The sequence below is a fragment of the Sinohyriopsis cumingii genome, chromosome 15 (assembly GCF_028554795.1).
Source record: "Sinohyriopsis cumingii isolate HCF-2022 chromosome 15, ASM2855479v2, whole genome shotgun sequence".
NCBI lineage: Eukaryota > Metazoa > Mollusca > Bivalvia > Unionida > Unionidae > Sinohyriopsis > Sinohyriopsis cumingii.
Genome location: NC_142975.1, coordinates 37,374,267 through 37,393,554, shown reverse-complemented (window position 1 = coordinate 37,393,554; position 19,288 = coordinate 37,374,267). Strand labels below are relative to the sequence as shown.

The 19,288-nt window shown below is 34.9% G+C and overlaps 1 protein-coding gene across 1 annotated transcript in view; it reads left to right on the top strand.

The window, feature by feature from the left end:
• The window catches only part of LOC149781624 (phosphatidylinositol 4,5-bisphosphate 3-kinase catalytic subunit alpha isoform-like), a 46,356-nt gene that overhangs the window by 15,645 nt on the left and 11,423 nt on the right, over positions 1–19,288 (top strand). The window contains exons 9-19 of the mRNA XM_089935672.1: positions 1,137–1,319; positions 2,275–2,383; positions 7,600–7,718; positions 10,024–10,185; positions 10,955–11,090; positions 11,556–11,701; positions 13,474–13,583; positions 15,376–15,457; positions 16,205–16,375; positions 17,895–17,998; positions 18,443–18,602. Of these exons, the coding sequence (XP_089791798.1) occupies positions 1,137–1,319; positions 2,275–2,383; positions 7,600–7,718; positions 10,024–10,185; positions 10,955–11,090; positions 11,556–11,701; positions 13,474–13,583; positions 15,376–15,457; positions 16,205–16,375; positions 17,895–17,998; positions 18,443–18,602 (1,482 nt within the window). The remainder of the gene's footprint in view (positions 1–1,136; positions 1,320–2,274; positions 2,384–7,599; positions 7,719–10,023; positions 10,186–10,954; positions 11,091–11,555; positions 11,702–13,473; positions 13,584–15,375; positions 15,458–16,204; positions 16,376–17,894; positions 17,999–18,442; positions 18,603–19,288) is intronic.

Below are 19,288 nucleotides of genomic sequence, written 5' to 3'. Positions count from 1 at the left end.
ATTCTTGTCTCAGTCTTATTCATTCTTCGGGTACATGTATGTATGTATGTATGTATGTATGTATGTATGTATGTATGTATGTATGTATGTATATATATGCACAAATTCCGACAAGTTTAATCATGCAAATGAAGCTGAAAATATGTCACAAGATTCTGTTCAAAACACTTAGTAATATTAGCTTTAGTTTCAGACTACTTCCTATACTAACTCTCCCGGCTATACTGACTGACCCCCCACTCTGCAAATAATTTTGACCCCCCCCCCCCCGCAAAAAACCTGCGGGCGCCCATGTGTGCATCTATGTAGATATGTATGTATGTATGTAAATATGGATGTTTGTCTAATAGAGGTTGTATACCTTATGATAATAAATGGTTACACCTGACACGTATAATTAACTGTGGAGATTGGGATTACCCATTTGTATTATTGTGTTTTCTCTGATTGTGCTTATAGGTACATTATATATCATGCACCTAATATGGTACAATCAAGAAAAACATAGAAACAACACCTAGACTCAGGAACTAAACGCTGTTCTCTGATGTCATTTCTCTGCTACTGAAATATTGCTTTCTTTACTGAGCACTCAGGCATATACACTATGTCAGTTGAACGAATGAATCTACTTATAGGCTACCAAAGAAAATTCTAAACTCGGATTTTGGTGGTTGCTTTAATTATGGTAGGTGTATTTATTAATCATAATACGGTATATATTGTTGTAAGTTGAATACGTGTCAAGTGTGTGTGTGAGAGAGAGAGAGAGAGAGAGAGACAAAGAGAAAAAAATGAAAGAGTAATCTATCCCGTAAGAGTCACAAAAGTAAGTTTCCCAAAATAAACTCATCGTGAATAGCCATATATTCATTTTTTACTTGAACAGTTATTGCTGAAATATACCTTAATTCGTATTAATAATGAAACGCATTGTTTTGTAAGAAAACACGTGAGTGAAGAAATTATTTCAAATTTTCTAAAAACCACCAGAATGAGAGACAGACAGACAGACAGAGGGACTCAGGGACATTATTAATATATATATTGTTTTCGATTTCATATTTTTAATACTTGTATGAGCGTTTTTCATCACTGAAATTTTAATTGCACATGATGATTCTTGCACACTTTAGATCGACGCTTCATGGACACCACGCCGAGTTGTGAACGAGATCATCTTTCAGAAATACTTGCAGAGAGGAGACGAGAAACAATTGGCGGAAAGAAGAGCATTCAAAGGAGAGCAACTCTATGTTCTGAAAACTAGTAGAAGTGAAGAATACATGTTAAAAGAATGCTGTTTGCATTCATATAAGGTACTCACATATTATTAGTATATTTTGATGGTATCGTATTTCAACCGAAGTTCTCTGCACATCTACCGAATTTGGAGGATTCTTCATATTGACACTTAGATGTCCGTCGTTCTTTTTGCTTCATATTTATCTGTATGAGTCTCTCTCTCTCTCTCTCTCTCTCTCTCTCTCTCTCTCTCTCTCCAATTTTAAAATAATCTATACTCATTTGGATTACCATTGTTCTAATTTCACTTACCATACAAAAATGCCTACCTTAGTACCTATCAATTGCTTTACATACCAGTATCATAATTTCCGGATATCAGGTATCAGACGAAAGAGGCTCTTTTAACTCAAGAAAAACAAATTAAAAACATATTTTTATATGTGCAAAATGACAGCGTTACTTTGACTCAGCATTTCCCTTGTTATTGGTTGTGAGAAATAAGACTTTACGTGCAATGAATAGATATTTCCAGGAAATTTACCATATTCGATTGAACTAGTAGTTGACACTGCATTTTTGGCATCGATACATATATTTTAACAAAAATTACCGCTGACCTATTAAACAACAATGCTTCTCTCTATTAGCTTCCATCAGTTCAAGGTTATTGTCAGAGGATGACTGGATGGAATTTACACAAGTTTAGATGCTCGTGACTGGTAAACAGATCGACGAAATTTTAAGAAAAGAATCATCTGTAAACCTTATTAATCTATGTTTCACAAAAACGTTATGGAAATTATAATACAAAATGTTGTTTAAGAAATACAGAATATTTCGTTAATATAAATAAATGCATTAATACCTTTAATCCAATCTGAATATCGCCGTGATCTTGCAACTATGCCGTAAATGTTTATGTATTTGACCTTAGCTTCTAAAAACCAAGCACCATCTTTATAATATAGTGTCAAAGAAAATCGGTAGAATTTATAAATGTTTTTCTGATTTGGTTTCGAATTGCAGTACATAAGACGTTGCATCACTTGGAATCAGACTCCAGAACTGACGCTTGTCCTTCTGTGTGAACTTCTGCAAAGTATTCCGAAAGTTTTACGACGGTCTTCCATTCAAGGTAGACACGCAAAGCTATACTTATTTAAATATCTGTAGCCATTTCTGTCATACCTGGCAAAATATATTAGAGTTCCATGTATATAAAAGAATGATCATTTTACACCTCTTTGGGACACTTTTGAAAATTAATAAAATTTCCTTACTCTGCTCTTAAAATAATTGAATATAAGTTTTGGAAATACATATGTCTGAGAGCGTTGTCCCATAGAAGAGAAGCTGTTTCATTAGTTAACATTAAATTGATCACTACCTTAAATGAACCAATCAGCGATATCACATCCGTTTGTAGACCCTAGCAATATCATTATTATATTCTTGCTGAGTTGTTCTAGATAAAAAGCATCTACTCAGGGATAAATGCCAAGTATGAGTTCGATCCATTGCTTTCCGTAGGATGACAATGCAAACATGTGATTCGGTTGGTTCTGGAAAGGCCATTGATAACTGAGCAGTCCAGGTATTTGATTCAAATGTAACTACTTCCAGAAAATCAAAGATTATATTTGCTGATTTCCTTTGTTCGCATGTTATGTCAACATTAATGCGTAATACAAGTAAGCTACAATGATTCATCGGAAAATATTCCAATTGCAATGGATTTCTTGAAAATAATGCATACAATGGACGGAAATATAAATAAGCCAATTAGTAAAATTACGATATGAACATCATAAAGGGGTCATTCACTGTGGGGATATTTTTTTTTTCAGAATTAAGGATTATAGATGCTTTATGTGCTAAATTAGTAATGAATGCAAGGCAAAATATCATTAATTTTATTTTTTGCATATTTCAAGAATTTAAATTTGAGAGTTCAGGCTTCGTTCCTTGATACAGATAGAAAGTAAAAGATTCAGTTAAGGTTCCGTTCCCACAAAAGTACCCTCAGTAAGCAGTTATTCGTCACATGGTGGCATAGCTTTGCGTTTAGTTGAAACTAAGTATGGAAACAGACAAAACTTAGTTGTATAATAAAATCTTTAATATGTTTCATTTTCATTCTTGGGGAACATCCAAAGTTTACTCTGCACACATATGAGTTGTTCGATTCTTAATATTTGGATTGGATCATGTCTTGTCTTCAGGCTCTCGTACCATAACTAGAGTAATGCTTTGTCTCTCTAAACAAGATGGTTTTAAGTTCGATACTTATGTAGCATTTTCTTTAGAAATAAGCTTGATATATTCATGAAATATAACTCAAACTTACGATTAGGCATACATCCAAACTCTTGATTTTGAGAATTGTGAAGAATATACTTCATTATTGCTTTTAAATTGGTTTCAGATTCTAATATGCACAATTTCTCACCATTTTAAATATGTTCTGACATTTGAAAATTAAGACATTCAAGGTGAAGCTCATTTAGTTGTACAGATCTTCTTATAGTTCACCTTACTTTCACACAAGTGATATAATTTATCTAGATCATTTTATTGATCATTTTAAACATTGTACCGCTCCGGTGGCCTAGTGGTTAGAGCGCCCGCCTCGGATGCGGGATGTCGTGGGTTCGATCCCCGGCCGAGTCATACCAAAGACTTACAAAAATGGTATTTACAGCCGCCATGCTTGGCGCTCAGCATCAAGAGGTTAGTGTTAGGACTGGTCGGCTTGGTGTCAGGATAATGTGACATATATGCAGCATGATGCCCCAATGCTAGACATCACTATAAACTGCCACATTGCAGACATCGTAGTGATATGACTGACATTTTTTTAAAGCTACGTTAAAAATACAAATCACGCACACATTAAACATTGTAGGGGAATCTAACCTCGAAAGCAACAACCTACGTTTTGACTAACACTGTTATTTTAATTATTTAAAGTAAATAATAGATAATAAAATTGAACACAGTTAGTCGTTATAAATCAAACATTGGTTTATTTATAGAAATCTATTAGCCTATCTCAGTCTATCAAGGAAGTTTCACTTTTATGGTTATACCATAACAGCCGTTGTTTTTGGACCTTAAATCTGTCACATATGGCGTTATAATACACTTCATTTGGTAGGCTGTCTTGTGAGAACAATTATACACTGGAGCAAACCACACTGGGAATATGCGACTAAACTTCCTCTTGCATGCTTTAATGTACAAATAAAAGTACAACCAAAACCAATTTATTAAATATATGCGTCGTTTTGTAATCTCATCAAAGAATCACTACAATTATGTCTTAATGCATCCTTTTTTTAATTTCTAAGAAATTGATTTATATCTGTTCTGATCTTTCACGGAAATCTGCTGTCCAATGACGAATGTTCTCAGCTTTCAACAGACAACACCATTAAAGCCTAAACAGAAAATAAAATGTTTATTTAATGCTGTGTCTTAGGTTTAAGCAGACTGACAAATATACCATTCTATTCGTCTCATTCCGAAATGATCACTTGTACAAAGTGTTCTATTTATATCGTTCAAAAAAAACTATTTACGGAAATGTAATGTAGCCTCTGCCGATATTTACATGTTGTGTCCAACTTATATCCTAAAATAAGTAAGCTGTACAGATTTCCTCATAAATCAATAAATTGAACAAAGTAAATATGGAATTCAATTAGTGTAGTGATGAATACACTGACATGGCAATAATTATTCTTTTTTATCAAGTATGATCCTCGATATACTGTACCAAATTTAAATAAAAAATGAGACGGTAGACAGCGCTGAGGTAATACGCTATCTTTCCATATCAGCGTTCGTTTGAGGTGCTAGAACGTGTGTGATAATCGACGTAACATGAGCAAAATTCATTAAATTGAAGGAAAGCCAGTAGCAAGCCAAACGACAATCTTCTGCAGGTTAATTGACATATATCGTCAGCAGAAATAAAAGGGAAACTTGAATTCAATTTCAACGTTTTGCTTCAATACAGAGGAGCAACGTTTTGCTAAGTCGTGCATCATCAACGTTTAATTAGACCCCGTGAATGTTTTGGGTGTGGGTGGAAATGGAAGGTGCTATTATGGCAACATATCATTAGGTGGGAGAAAGGCTGGACTTCATCTTGCGTTACTTGTTTGCAGTTTAAACGCTAGGAGTAATCCCCAAACCGCAGGGGGTTTGGTCCAACCTTGCATCACAGAGCAGCAACGGTTCTGCTAGACCATGTCAGCTTGGTGGAAGGCAGTAGAGGCTGTCAAGACATCATAGCATCAGGTGGGCAGCTATCAGAAACACACCAATTCGAAACGACGAAAGCATTACCTTTGACAGTGAAGCGTCCTGTGACTATTCAGACCATCTTCTTATGGCTAATATGCATTCCAGTGTTCACGTTTTGATGCTCCGGGACTGGCAGCGGTAATATCGGGCAAAGTTGTTGGTCGACAAGTACAGAAGAATTGACTCTTTTGGATAATGGTAGTGGCTGCGACGCAGGCTTAGTTACGTGATGCCAAACTTGCCGAATAATTTCGTGCTTCACTAATGTTTAAAGATCTAGGACTACGAAGTCTTACTGCGGTTCGGCGATGCCCAGTTGAACGCTGATCTGCAAGGAGAACATGCCAGAGTTAGTGATGGCCAGGATCAACAGGGTACACTGCCTTACTCGCATGAAGTTAAGCATGTTGATTTCTACCTCCATCGCCGGCATTAAGACCGTTATCCACAGGGCGAGCTTAGAAAACATGGCGTTGCCTTCGGTCGTGGCGTTGACGGGAAAGGTGGCCTCGTCGTTGGTGGTTTTGCGCATCTGCTCCGAAGGTGACCGTGCGCACATCATGGCATAAACCAGATGTGTAAGTTGGGTGATACTGGAAAAGTTAATCATCCAGCTTCCCTTTTTGTATTTCTAAGCCTAGAGTGAGGGGGGCTTTTACCGGGCCCATCACTAGTGTTATGGCATCCCCCAACCACAGCCTTAACCTGTTATTTTGGCAAACTTGACCACCTCGGTATTTATGACGTCCTTTATGAAAATCATAGTTGATCGTGATGGAATCCACCTGATCGTGAAAGGCCACCACCTCCTGGTTATCAATGAGGTAGCGACCTTTATTAAACAGCACCATAACTGTCTACTACCTATGAGACCCAGTCCACGATCTCGAGGTAACATTTAGCTAAATGACAGTAGCGGTAGGTGCTTCCAATTCTACCTCTTTTTAACGCCAACTTGCGCCATAAATTGTTCCACTCTTTGTCAGTGCATCTCCCCCATCAGTCTCTTCCAATACAAGATCTGGCCAACGCTGCAAAACTACGTCTCTTCGTTCATATTTATATTAGACTAAAAATATATCTCCCAATGCGGAGAAAATGAACAAATTAGAAAACGGAAATGACATTCACTGTTCAAACTAATACTATGTAGATGTAATTTGTAATGCGTGCTTAACCTTTGTCCGTTATTGATGGTAGAATCCTGGTGTCCCTGACTTTTGTCATTTTTTAAGATTTTGACTTCTTCAATTTGTGTTCAAGGCCTAATCTTATTTACAAATTTAGAATGTTCTAGAATCGAACTTATCTAAGTTTAGATGGAATTTTCTTTCGAAAATGTCATGCATACTCGGCATTTTATTGCGTCTTAAGTAGTGAAACACACACACACACACACACACACATATATATATATATATATATATATATATATATATATATATATATATATATATATATATATATATATATATATATATATATATAAACAATTATTTATTCCTGGGTTTTTTAAAGTTCCATATGTGTAATCATTAATTGTTCTGTTCATGTATAAGAGCAATCATTTATTTAAATTATTGATTGGAATTACAAAGCGCTCATTTACTTTTCTTGCTACAAGACTACTTTGCGTTTATTGTAAATTCATTCAAAGACTTGCTGGATTATATCATTGTGATACATCAAGACTGTTGGTACATCAGTATCTTCAAACAAGTACATTCACATTTGGAATTCATTCGGAACACTTCATACGTTGGACATTTGGTAGAACATTTAGGATTATGTGAACGTTTATTTACAATACTTTAGATTCCTGACATATATTCGCTTTTTAACTTAGAGAAATAAATTATTTGTTACTGTTACTAAACATGTCGGTTTTGATTCTTTCTGCTACTTATTTTAAGTCCACAGAGTCGTAATAATGTAAAGAAGTTGTTAGACGTTATATTAGGTAACAGCAAAATATGGGCGGAGCAAGTTATTGATGTGTACTCAATTATATTACTACATTAAACTCTCTTTGAACTACAGGACCTAGGAATGAACCAGGTAATGAAAAAGCGATATCATCATGGGATCTCGATGGCATCCTGCGTATTAAGGTTGACAATGTGACCGGACAAAGAGCCCCTCTTCATACTGAACTTAGGGTATCTTTTATTTTATTATATTTTACATTTATTATATTTTACATCCTCTTTTATCACTTTACTATCATTTAGTATTGAGAATACAGTATACTACCTTTGACAAATATGACGTTGACATCTCCAGACGTACGTTATGCGTATAAAACTTTTCAGTGGGAGTTCAGTTTTCAAAGTATTATTCTTTTCAACATGTGATACGTGCCAGTAGTTAAAATAATTGAAATGTGAACATGTAATTCAGCAGAACATGAACTCAGACCGTCCCATACTTCAATGTTGTTTTGCTCATTAACAAAGGAGGGAAAGAAATCATAAGGTAGTCAGAAGAAACGCTTTAATGTTTCATTCAAGGCATCCATACTGGAGCAATATCCTTTGAACGAAAGGGAATTGCAGAGGCAGTTCAGAAGCGCGAGCAGCAAAATTCTCGAAACTGCAGCACGTCCTTTATTGATCAAGCAAACCTAAGACGTATCTCTTGTCGAGACAGTTAAGAGCACAAATTGGCTTGATCAGTCATTCACGTGCTCACAGAAACCAAACCATTTAGTAATGTTATTATCATCTTTGAACTCAAAGAACGAGCAACACACACACATACACGCACATACCCCCCACGCACATCATATATATGCCTGCACTTCGTTTTTTTATATTTTGTTCATGTTATTGGCATGTCCTGCAGAACTCGACATTACTTCAACAATAGACCATCATCTCATATTTACAGTTATGTTTATAAGCATATGATCACGTGACAAATTTCAGCACTAGTATCTTATGGGTTTTTTAGACGGAATGCAAGGAAAGTGTCTCTTGTAGTCCAATTTGAATACAGTTTTAAGAAATTCTTTTGTGGTTTTTTAAAAACATAATTATGAAAAATTCTTTATTTTGAGAATACTGTCTTAGATATGCCATTGCAAGAAAAGAACAAAGCATTCTGGTAGCTGCAAGTGTTATATGGGCATAATTTGTCAAAACCTGCTAAGTACGCCTTCTATTATATCAAAGACTAAATCTACTTTGTTCCTTCAGGCCGAAAACGTTTGTCTGAACGAGCATTGCCTTCGATGCTTCTGTTTCTAGATATTTAGTATTGCAAGTGCATACAAGTTAGTGTCATACGCTTTCCTCCATGCATATCCATTTTTATCTAAAGATCGTTTGTGTTGGTTTGCTGTCCGTTCGTACATTCATTCGTTAGCAAGATCTTATTATAGCTACTCCTCTTAAACTATTTGGAAAATTGCCATGAACTTGTACATGCGCGTTCATGTCAAGTTGGCTTAAATGAAAATGATGATGTTCTGATAGCCAATATGGCTGTCACTGTGATAAATGTTTACAATCCTTTTTTCACTCCTAATTCTGACTGTGTGGTCAGATCACCATGTGTTTTCAAGAAACCACCTTACCACGAATAGCTGGTTCTACATGAACATGATCTATTTTATAACCACTGCGGCCCCCACACTGGCTATCTTGAAAATCTTGTTCTGGCTAACACTCCTGAAAGAAAAGTAATATTGCCTATGGTTTCCACCAGAAGACTTCTTTTGAGGTACAGCTGGTACAAAACGAAACTCATGTTGATTTGATGTGAACTATGGCCACAACAGCGGCCATCTTGAACATACTTGTATCACTACTCCTTCTAAATGGATGGTCCTATCAACATCGGTTCTTAACTTTTGTTCTAAGTAATGTCTCCTAAAGAAGTAGTAATATTGTCAAAGGGCATTCAACAATGGTCATATTGAAAATATTGTTATCACTATTTGGCCTAGATTTCTGATCATATCGCATTGTTCTTCAAACCAAAAGACTTCTTATCACGTCGAGCTGGTACAAAACTGAAAAGGTGCCATCTGATATCGAATATGGCAGCCATGAAATCCATCAAGAAAAGTTATCTTTACCAAAAGACTTATTATGACAATTTATATTTTTAAATACGGTCTACACCAGCCTTATCTACAAATGCACTGCACTTTAGATAATCATTACAAATTTTTGCATTTATGCAAAGTATGTTCACTTTAATGTGATTAAATGGATTGTCGAAGTAAGAATTATTCATTTTAATGGAGCGAAATTCAAAGATTATATGAAACGTATCCTTTAAGAGAACCTATCTTTTAAAAATTATATTTCCTCTAAAGTTTAGGTACACGTCTAGTCAACGTTTCAAAATTAAACTTACTTTCTTGACTGTGTCATAGAAATGTTAATTTTCGATTATTTAATTATGTTTTATAGTCTACTTTGAAGTGATGTATGATAATACCTAATTCAATTTTAGACGATGAACGTCGTGGCCGGCATATACCATGGCACTACGCTGTTGTGCAAGACGGTTAGCACGGCCAAGTACGGCTGGCATCAGACCATAACTACTGACATCAGGTTACCGGACTTGCCTCGTTCAGCTAGGCTATGTCTCTCGCTGTGTTCGTCAAAGAAGGTAATTCAGAAGAGTTCATATCCTTCATTTTAGTATGTGTTTAACACCAACTTTTTTAACAGACAACTCAGGTGTATCACGCACCATAGTTATATTCGACAGTCGATAGCTTTTACAGGAATATCCGCCTGTCTGCAATATATTTATCAGTAAATCGACTAACAAAACAAACACTTCATTCAGACGAGAAATTCTATTTCAACATACGATGTAAGAAATTTTTCGTGCGTCTTTTTGTGATTGTTTTAATTAATCGACAGACTCACCATATACTATTCTTCATATCTCTCATGTTTTGCTGACGCACGCACACACACACACACACACACAGACGTGTCATTGTGCTCAAAATAAAAGTCATGAACCATATTCTCGAACAGTTCTTTTCTCAAAAGCACAAAGATGTCATTGGATACGTATACATGACAGATACGAGGGATCGAAGTGTACTTAAAGCAGACAAACTGACCTGATGCTAAGTTACTGAATTATTATCTTTATTTTGTGACTCTAAATTAATGTACAGTCAACATCTAATGATATGTCATATTTCAAAATATATACAATGCAGATAAAACATACAGATTCAAGAAAGCAGTATTAATTATTTAGATTTTTCTTTCACTAATGCATCGTATGTATGTAATTCTAAACAGACACAATTTGTTTAGGATTTACTAGGCTCTCTCTCTCTTCTGGACTTAAATTTTAAAAATTACACTTTTCTTTAGGATAATGTATATGCTTCTGCTTTATTCTTTTCTCAAAGACCGTTGAATATTGGGTCAACATCCAGCTGTTTGACCACAAAGGTAGACTGGTGACTGGACAACAAAGGTTGCCAATGTGGCCTGGCACAGAAGCTGTATCACTTAAACACGAAACCGTTCCACTTGGTATTACAGGTACATGCTAATATTTGCTAGTACTTATTAAGATGGACATCTCTCTCTCTCTCTCTCTCTCTCTCTCTCTCTCTCGTGTTGTGGATCCCAGGTTAGTCGCAAATCTGGATAGCGAACTCAGGTTCAATCAGACAATACGCTAGATAGCGAACTTGTATTCTAGAATCAATCACAACGCTAGATAGCGAATTTATATTAAACAGTCAATCACAACGCTATATGGCTAAATCATGTTCCACAATTAATCGCACACTCGATAGTGAACTAATTGTTCCATAATCAGTCACAACGTTATATAAATGAACTCTTATTCCACAATCAGACATAACGCTTGATAGCGAACCTATGTTCTACAATCATCAAAACAAACATGGATACAATAACACACATACAATACAGCACCGTATGAAATTTGTCACGTGAAATGTTACTCGAAATCATAACCTTTCAAGGATCTTATTACAGGATGTAATCCCGACAATACCTATCCAACTCTGGAGATGGAAATCATCTCTCCATCAGATCAACCCATTATGTTCCCCACTGATGAACACATATTGGAGCTTATTCGTCAACATAAAACCCGCAAAACGTCCGTTACAGCAGATGAGGTGTCTCTCTCTCTCTCTCTCTCTCTCTCTCTCTCTCTCTGGAAATAGAAGCAGGGCAGCATAATTTATACCAAACTATTGTTTGCAAGGATGTTATTTACATCTGTGCTTAGGCATTCTTCTTGTCTAAGTCAAGTTTATAAGTAAAACTTCGCAGTTATTATGAATGTCTAATTCATTCCTGGATACCTTTATATACAGTTCACACAGTTTATATTTCGTAAGTGAATAAAATCTCCATTCCTTCTTGAATTACACAAATAAAAATATTACAACAGTGGCATCTAAAAATGAGTAACAGGCAAGCGTGAAAACCAACCAGTTTCGTATAATTGAAAACATAATTTATTTCCCCAAAATACGAAGTGTAAAAGTAAAAATAACAGTATGATGAATATTATCCAAAACATTCGTAAATGTTCCATCAAGTCTAAACGTATCGAGCAATCCGAATGACTTTCAACGGTATTACGAACGATGGTATATAGTGATATAGCAGCGGTAGAGAATAATCACGATGATATAATCCCAGAATGTATTTAAATGAATTCAGAGTAAATTGTAACAGCTATTAAATATTCAAATGTCCTTGAGCAAATTTGCAGTATTTTCTTGACAAATATTGTTCCACTTCATCTGCTTATTTCAAGCACTGTAATTCCAACGACTTGTTCGTTAAAATGAACGAATCATCTTAGTGAATAGCTTCAAAGACTGCTTCATACTAAGAGTACCTAATTCTCTGTAATGATTCTCTTATATAGATTACGCAATATTTAGTGCTGAACATTCATAATCATAATCGTAAAATGACACTGGCTAATCAGAAATTAGGTCAACCTGGCCTTTTCAAGAAGTCACGTCCTTGTCGGGTCACGTGATGTTTACTTAACAAGAGCGTAATTCAACCTTGGAACTTTATCAATTAATCAACTCACTTGATAAATAGCTCATCTTTAAGTGCAAACTTAGGACTGGTAAGACATTTTAAATATTTAAACTGGTATTAACTAAATATCCCTTGCAAGTTATATTAATTGTAATACACACAAGATAGGTATACATAACAATAGTAAAGAAAACTGATTTGATATGGAATATAATAAATATATATATATATATATATATATATATATATATATATATATATATATATATATATATATATATAGGGTTCATTGAGTCTCGTGGTAATACAATTGAGAATCATAAGGAATCTCGCTTGTGTTTTTGAATGCCATCAATGGGTGTTAAGAAAATACCTACCCTAAATCACAATGGGAAGTGTGCTTCATGAACACCATGACGCCATGACTGGGTGTTAAGAACGATGTGCATTAACTCACCAGAAAGTCAAAGCTAAGGTCTAATTTCATATCGATTGACATATGTACTCTGTACTTGCATTAAGGGCATTTATTTCGTTACAATGAGGAAAATATTTTACCTTGGCACAGTAAAAATTCATGTGCTGTCGAAGGTAGTTGCTCTTTCGTCAAGGCATTGTGATTGGCAGGTTAATAAGTAACTGACAGATGAAGATTGATAGTGTCAGTTTACTATTTGAGGTTGAATACTTAGCCTATATTTCATTGAACCTTGAGATTGACCACTGTTATTGCTTTTGTTTACTTCGTTTTTGCATACTAAGTTCTACCAACCTTACCAACCACAGCTTATATGTAAAAAGGTCATCTACCCGTTCAAGACAAACCGACTCTCTGTCTTTAAGGGAGAAATCATTCTTTAAAGACAATATGACACTTTTTCAGATACAGAAGAATATGGAAACAATGTCGGTGAAAGACATTGACACGATGTTGGGAAGCGATATACTGTTCAAGATTAAGAAACACGATAGAGACTACCTATGGAAAAACAGGTGGGAAATCTATGACATGAATACCGATCAGTTCTAATTTCTAATACATTATATGTATTATTTACGGCTTTCCCAAATGATAGATTCTCTTGCACTTGAATATGATCTGAAACTAATACTAGATCGCACGATAAATTCAGCCACAAAACTAGATGAATCATTATTACTTACTATAATAAATATTCCACTCTTTCTGATGATACTGGATGCACCACTACCACTGGAGGGACTAGATGTATCACTATTATTCACGAAACGGTATCTACATCTATTATTAAAGATACTGGATGTACCACTATTATTCACGAGACTGGATGTTTCACTACAATTATTAATAATGATCCTGGATGCTCAGAACGACTTTTCTATTGCTTCTGAAGATGCTGTCCAGCTTCGTGCACGTCGTACCGATTGATAAATCTAAAATTTGGGTACTGTCAATGTGAGGATACTAGAAAAAAATGAGAGAAAAAAAACGAACGATACTAGAACATCAGTATTATAGAACGTTTTCATATAAATACGAATATGTTGACCATTTGTGTAAATAATGATAAGTGCATCAAACTAATATTGTTGGAAGGATCAGTACCTCTGCAATAATATTGTAACCAGTGTTATACCAGTCTCATAAAAACAAGAATATTTGTTATTATCGGATAGCACCAGTTGACAAGTATTTCATTAATTTCTAAAGATCAGTCAACCATTGTTTATAATTATTTTCTACTGATAATATTGGTTGCGTAACTGCTCTATTCACAAATACTTGATTTATATAAGTGTGTTGATTATATTAAATGTTGCGATTCTGGCATTGTCATCGGCAGTAAAGTAACACAATTTCACCGTAAGTTGACCAACCGTTTAAATGTATGCATGATGATACTAGGATTCTGGCATTGTCCATCCACAACAGTGTGAAATAATGTAACACAAATTCAGTGTTCTTTTTTTATTTGAAAAGAGATTTAGTATTTCATAAAGTTTTACAAAAAAGACGATTCGTGTGTACCGGTGTCGTTGTCAAACAATATAAGATAAATATTTGAAGTTTATGTTATACTAACCAGCACTAAATATAGACACAAAAATAGAGTTGTACATGAATTTGTATTATGTACAGTCTATAAATGATTCGACGTCGTACTTTTTTTTACAGCTTCTAGTTTCAATGGCAGGTATACATTAAAGTTGTTCGCAGCTATTACATTTTGAAACGTTTTTCCAGTTTAGGTTTTTAAACGTTCAATGTCAATCTACCTTACCAATGTACTTTCCTTCAATCTTCTCTATCTTTCAATCATCCCCTACCCCCTATCCCCCCCCCTCTCTCTCTCTCTCTCTCTCTCTCTCTCTCTCTCTCTCTCTCTCTAACTGCGTTCATTTGATAGAAGTTGATCTGACCATATAAACTTCTAGGACGTGAGTAACATAAAACAGTGCTAACATTTGTTATATTTATGAGAATCAACAAAAGCTCTTTAAAAATGTTATAATATGTTACAGTTTTACAAGGTGACTTATAATTCACAGACCTTGTAGTAGACATTCTATTTTTCAGATTTCTTAAGGTTTCATTTTGTATTTGAAAGAATGGATTTGTCGAAGAGCAGCAATTAACAATATTGAGCACTTCTTATCGATGTTGTAATATTTTGCATTATCCCAACAACATGTTTAACAACGATATTTGAAGATAAAACATGCATGCATGTAAATGAGTGTATATGAGTAGATACGTAGGTAAGTATATAATAAAGTACTTTTACTAAGTTTCAATTTCTTTCAGAGAAAAATGTTTGACGAAGCCAAAGTCCTTACCCAAGCTTCTTACCACCCTCGACTGGTCCAAAAGAACAGATGTGTTTGAGGTAATGTAGATATGAATCGATTCATTATTTTCTTTATCAGACCATATTTATGTACATAATACACCCCACCAAGAACAACCTAAATCTCAATATCCAATATTTCTGTGTACATAAAGTTATTTTATGCCGATAAAATTATGAAAAGGACTTTTTTTCAGATTTCAGAGATAACATAATAAGATGTATGTAATGTTCCAATCACAGTCTAAAATTTTTAAATGTAATATGTAATAAGGGAAATAATATAGTATATATTTTAATTTGATAGCCCACTATGCTGTCTTCATTCGTGGTCGCACCAATGCATAACATGATAGATCCCATGAAAGATTTATCCACAAAGCATAGAATAATGCTTCAAGAGAACTGTCAATAACATCACAGAACAGTGATTAATTTCCACACATCTGTGATTAATTACCGCAGAACATTGATTAATTAATCAAATAACCAATCATTTAACTAATTGTAGACATAACTGTGGTTTTATATGCCAGTTAAATTTAATATTGTATCAGTTACTCTTTAGAGCATTGTGTCTCATGAACACACGGGCACATAATGAACTTACGTTATCTTTGCAAGCTAGAGTGATACAAACAGAATTAAATAGATAGAGAGAGAGACAGACAGACAGACAGACAGACAGACAAATGGATAGATATATAGTACACGGCTGGTCAGATAATTAGTCACATGCATATATAGACATATTATGTCCTGATATATACCCTATTTTCATTCCAGTTGTACAAGCTATTGTCCATGTGGCCGAAGACAGAGGTGACTCTGTTGACCGCCCTACAGCTATTAGACGCCCGCTTTCCGGATCCGCGAGTAGAGCAGTTTGCTGTGGATTGCCTTGGCAAACAAATTACAGACGAGAAGCTTCTCCTCTATCTCATGCAACTTACCCAGGTGACACGATACTAATTGCCATCCTACACTTAGGTGACACAATACTAATTGCCAACCTACATCCAGGTGACACAATACTAATTGCCAAATTATACCCACGTGATACAATACTAATTGCCAATCTACACTGTGGTGACTCAATACTAATTGAAAACCTACACCCAGGTGACACAATACTAATTGCCAACCTACACCAAGGCGACACAAGACTATTGCCAAACTAAACCCAGGTGACACAATACTGTTGCCAAACTACACCAGTTGGCACAATACAATATGCCAAAACACCCATATAATACATGTTGTTAGGTATTTTTTAAATTCGTAGTTACTGTCGATGACTTGAGTTGGTTTCAAAGTATCTTATCGCATCATTATACCGGCTAAACTTCTCTGCCTTGTGAATTATGTTTTTCACCAATCAAATACCAAGACAAACATCAATCCGTAGCATGCATAAACTTAAATTATTATAATTTCACTCAGGCTTCGTTACAGTCTTTTTGCAATAAAGTTATACAATTATATAAGGACAAGCTTTGGTGTTGTATTACTTTTCATTGTCAGATTTTTATCGAAAGTTATTTGTAATTAATTGGCGCGTGATCCTGTTTTGGTGATTTGTCATTGACTACTTGTAAAATCGTTCAAACTGTATAAGGCTCTGAGGTGAACGAAATCAATCATTATGTTTGTGTTGACGCGCTTACGTTTTAAAATATATGTTGTAAAGAAGTTTCATGAGAAAGTAAAGTGCATAAAAAAAAACTCGGAACAAAATACAAATGCTGTTGAATATTTATTGCATACCCCTACTTTATGCTTTCCAAATATATGTATATATATATATATAGGTGTTCAGTGTGAATAAAATTCAAAATTAATTTTGATTTATAAAAGCGTAATTCCTTGCGTCTTAAGACTATCGATGCTCACTCGTCAGTGAAATACCTAAATAGATCCTGTATGGGCGTGTAATGTTGAAATTCGTACTTAAAAATGAAAGTGATTAAAAGATTTGCACTCTATTTTATGATTAGCAAAGTTTTGTTTATGATGCATAACGTGAGGATTTTTCCTCTTTCCATGCTTGTTGACATCCAAAAATAGATTTTACTCTAAATATTGGTGACTATTTCAGTCAACCTTTGTGACTAAATTTAAATCAAAGTAGTGATGCATAAAGTCGAATATACTCAGTTGGGCTTAATGCTCAAATAATAATGCTCAGATAATAATGCTCAAATGATAATGCTCAAATAATAAAGCTCAAATAATAATGCTCAAATAATAATGCTCAAATAATCTGTATTCATATATGCGAAATTGAAGGATGTATTGAAACATAATTGTCAGTTTCGGCAGTGTCCTCGACAGTACAATGAGTAATTTTTATACGATGATTTTTCTGCATTAAAACAGCACAATTCTTGGAAGACTTGCAGTTTTATAACAAAGGCTTTCCTGATATATTTATTTGTAGCACAACATAAATTTGTACTGCCATCATTGCTTTTAGGCCCTGAAGTTTAGGAGTTACATTGATGGCCCTTTGACAAGATTTTTGCTAACAAGGTCTCTGCTGAATAGAAGAGCAGGCAAACAATTCTTTTGGCACTTAAGGTAATTTATTATTTCTTTACATCATCGTTTTTGTGGGAATATGGTGTGTTTTAGGTTGCGTTGATCTCTAAATTGAATACATTTTAGTTTGAAACCTTTGTGCTGAGGAAAGGAGAATAAGCCAGTTCAACTCATCCCCAATTATTAAAGAAGTGATTTTAAGTTTATGTGCATTTTACTAAAGAATTCAGTTCGAGACAGACATAAATGTGTCAATTGCCTCAGACAGACAGAGAATATTTTTTGAACAAAATGAACTGGAAAGACAATGAAGTCGCTGTCTTTCAGAATATCCAAAACACTCTACCCATCCCACGGAAAAAAATAATTAAATTTGCAGTTTTACTCTGTATTTTAACGTAAGCAAGAACGAAATGTTGTTAGCTGTTTAGATTTAGTGTGTTCTTAGGGCGTTTCGAAAATTCAGTTTTGCTCATTTTTCAGGTCAGAGCTTCATTCAAGCTCGATTCGTTTGAGATTTGCCCCCATACTTGAGGTCTATTGTCGCAACTGCGGCCCTATTCTGCAAGAGCACTTGAAAGAAGTGGAAGTTCTAAACTTGTCCTGCCGGCTGGCCAAAGATATCAAATCAAGAAACGAAGATGTGGGTCTGAGATTTGAGATGCCTTCGACTTTAAATTATGTTGACTTGAAACGTAGCATTGTTGTCTTTTTTATCAGATTAGTCGTATCTTAACTGAAAAGGTCTAACTTTTAAACTCATAGCATCTAATAAGAGGCATGCCGTCTGAGATTTGATATACCTTCGACTTTAAATTATGTTGACTTGAAACGTAGCATTGTTGTCTTTTTTTATCAGATTAGTCGTATCTTAACTGAAAAGGTCTAACTTATAAACTCATAGCATCTAATAAGAGGCATGCCTTCCATTGTATTCTAACAAACTGTTCTCTGACATTTTATATTACTTCTGACGTAACTGGCCATTGTGAACAACCGCCGCATAAACTAAATTCAGCGGTATGCGAACAAACGTTATCGGTTTGCATAAGAGTTTAACAATGTTTGGCTGTTAAGTGGACTATTCAGAGAGGGATGGCTGATAAATACTGAGTCTGTCGAAAGGTTCGTTAAATATGGATTGAGTGACTAACATTGTCATCAGGGTGCAAAGTTCAGTCTACATAAATACGTTGCTTGCAAATCATCTGAAGTCTAGATCTACGGAATAGATCGTTCTCCATTATATTTTGCTGCTGCTTACACGGCCAGTAGTATCAGAAAATTATAGTTGTGGCTGTGACCAAATTGTAGCTACATCATTATGAA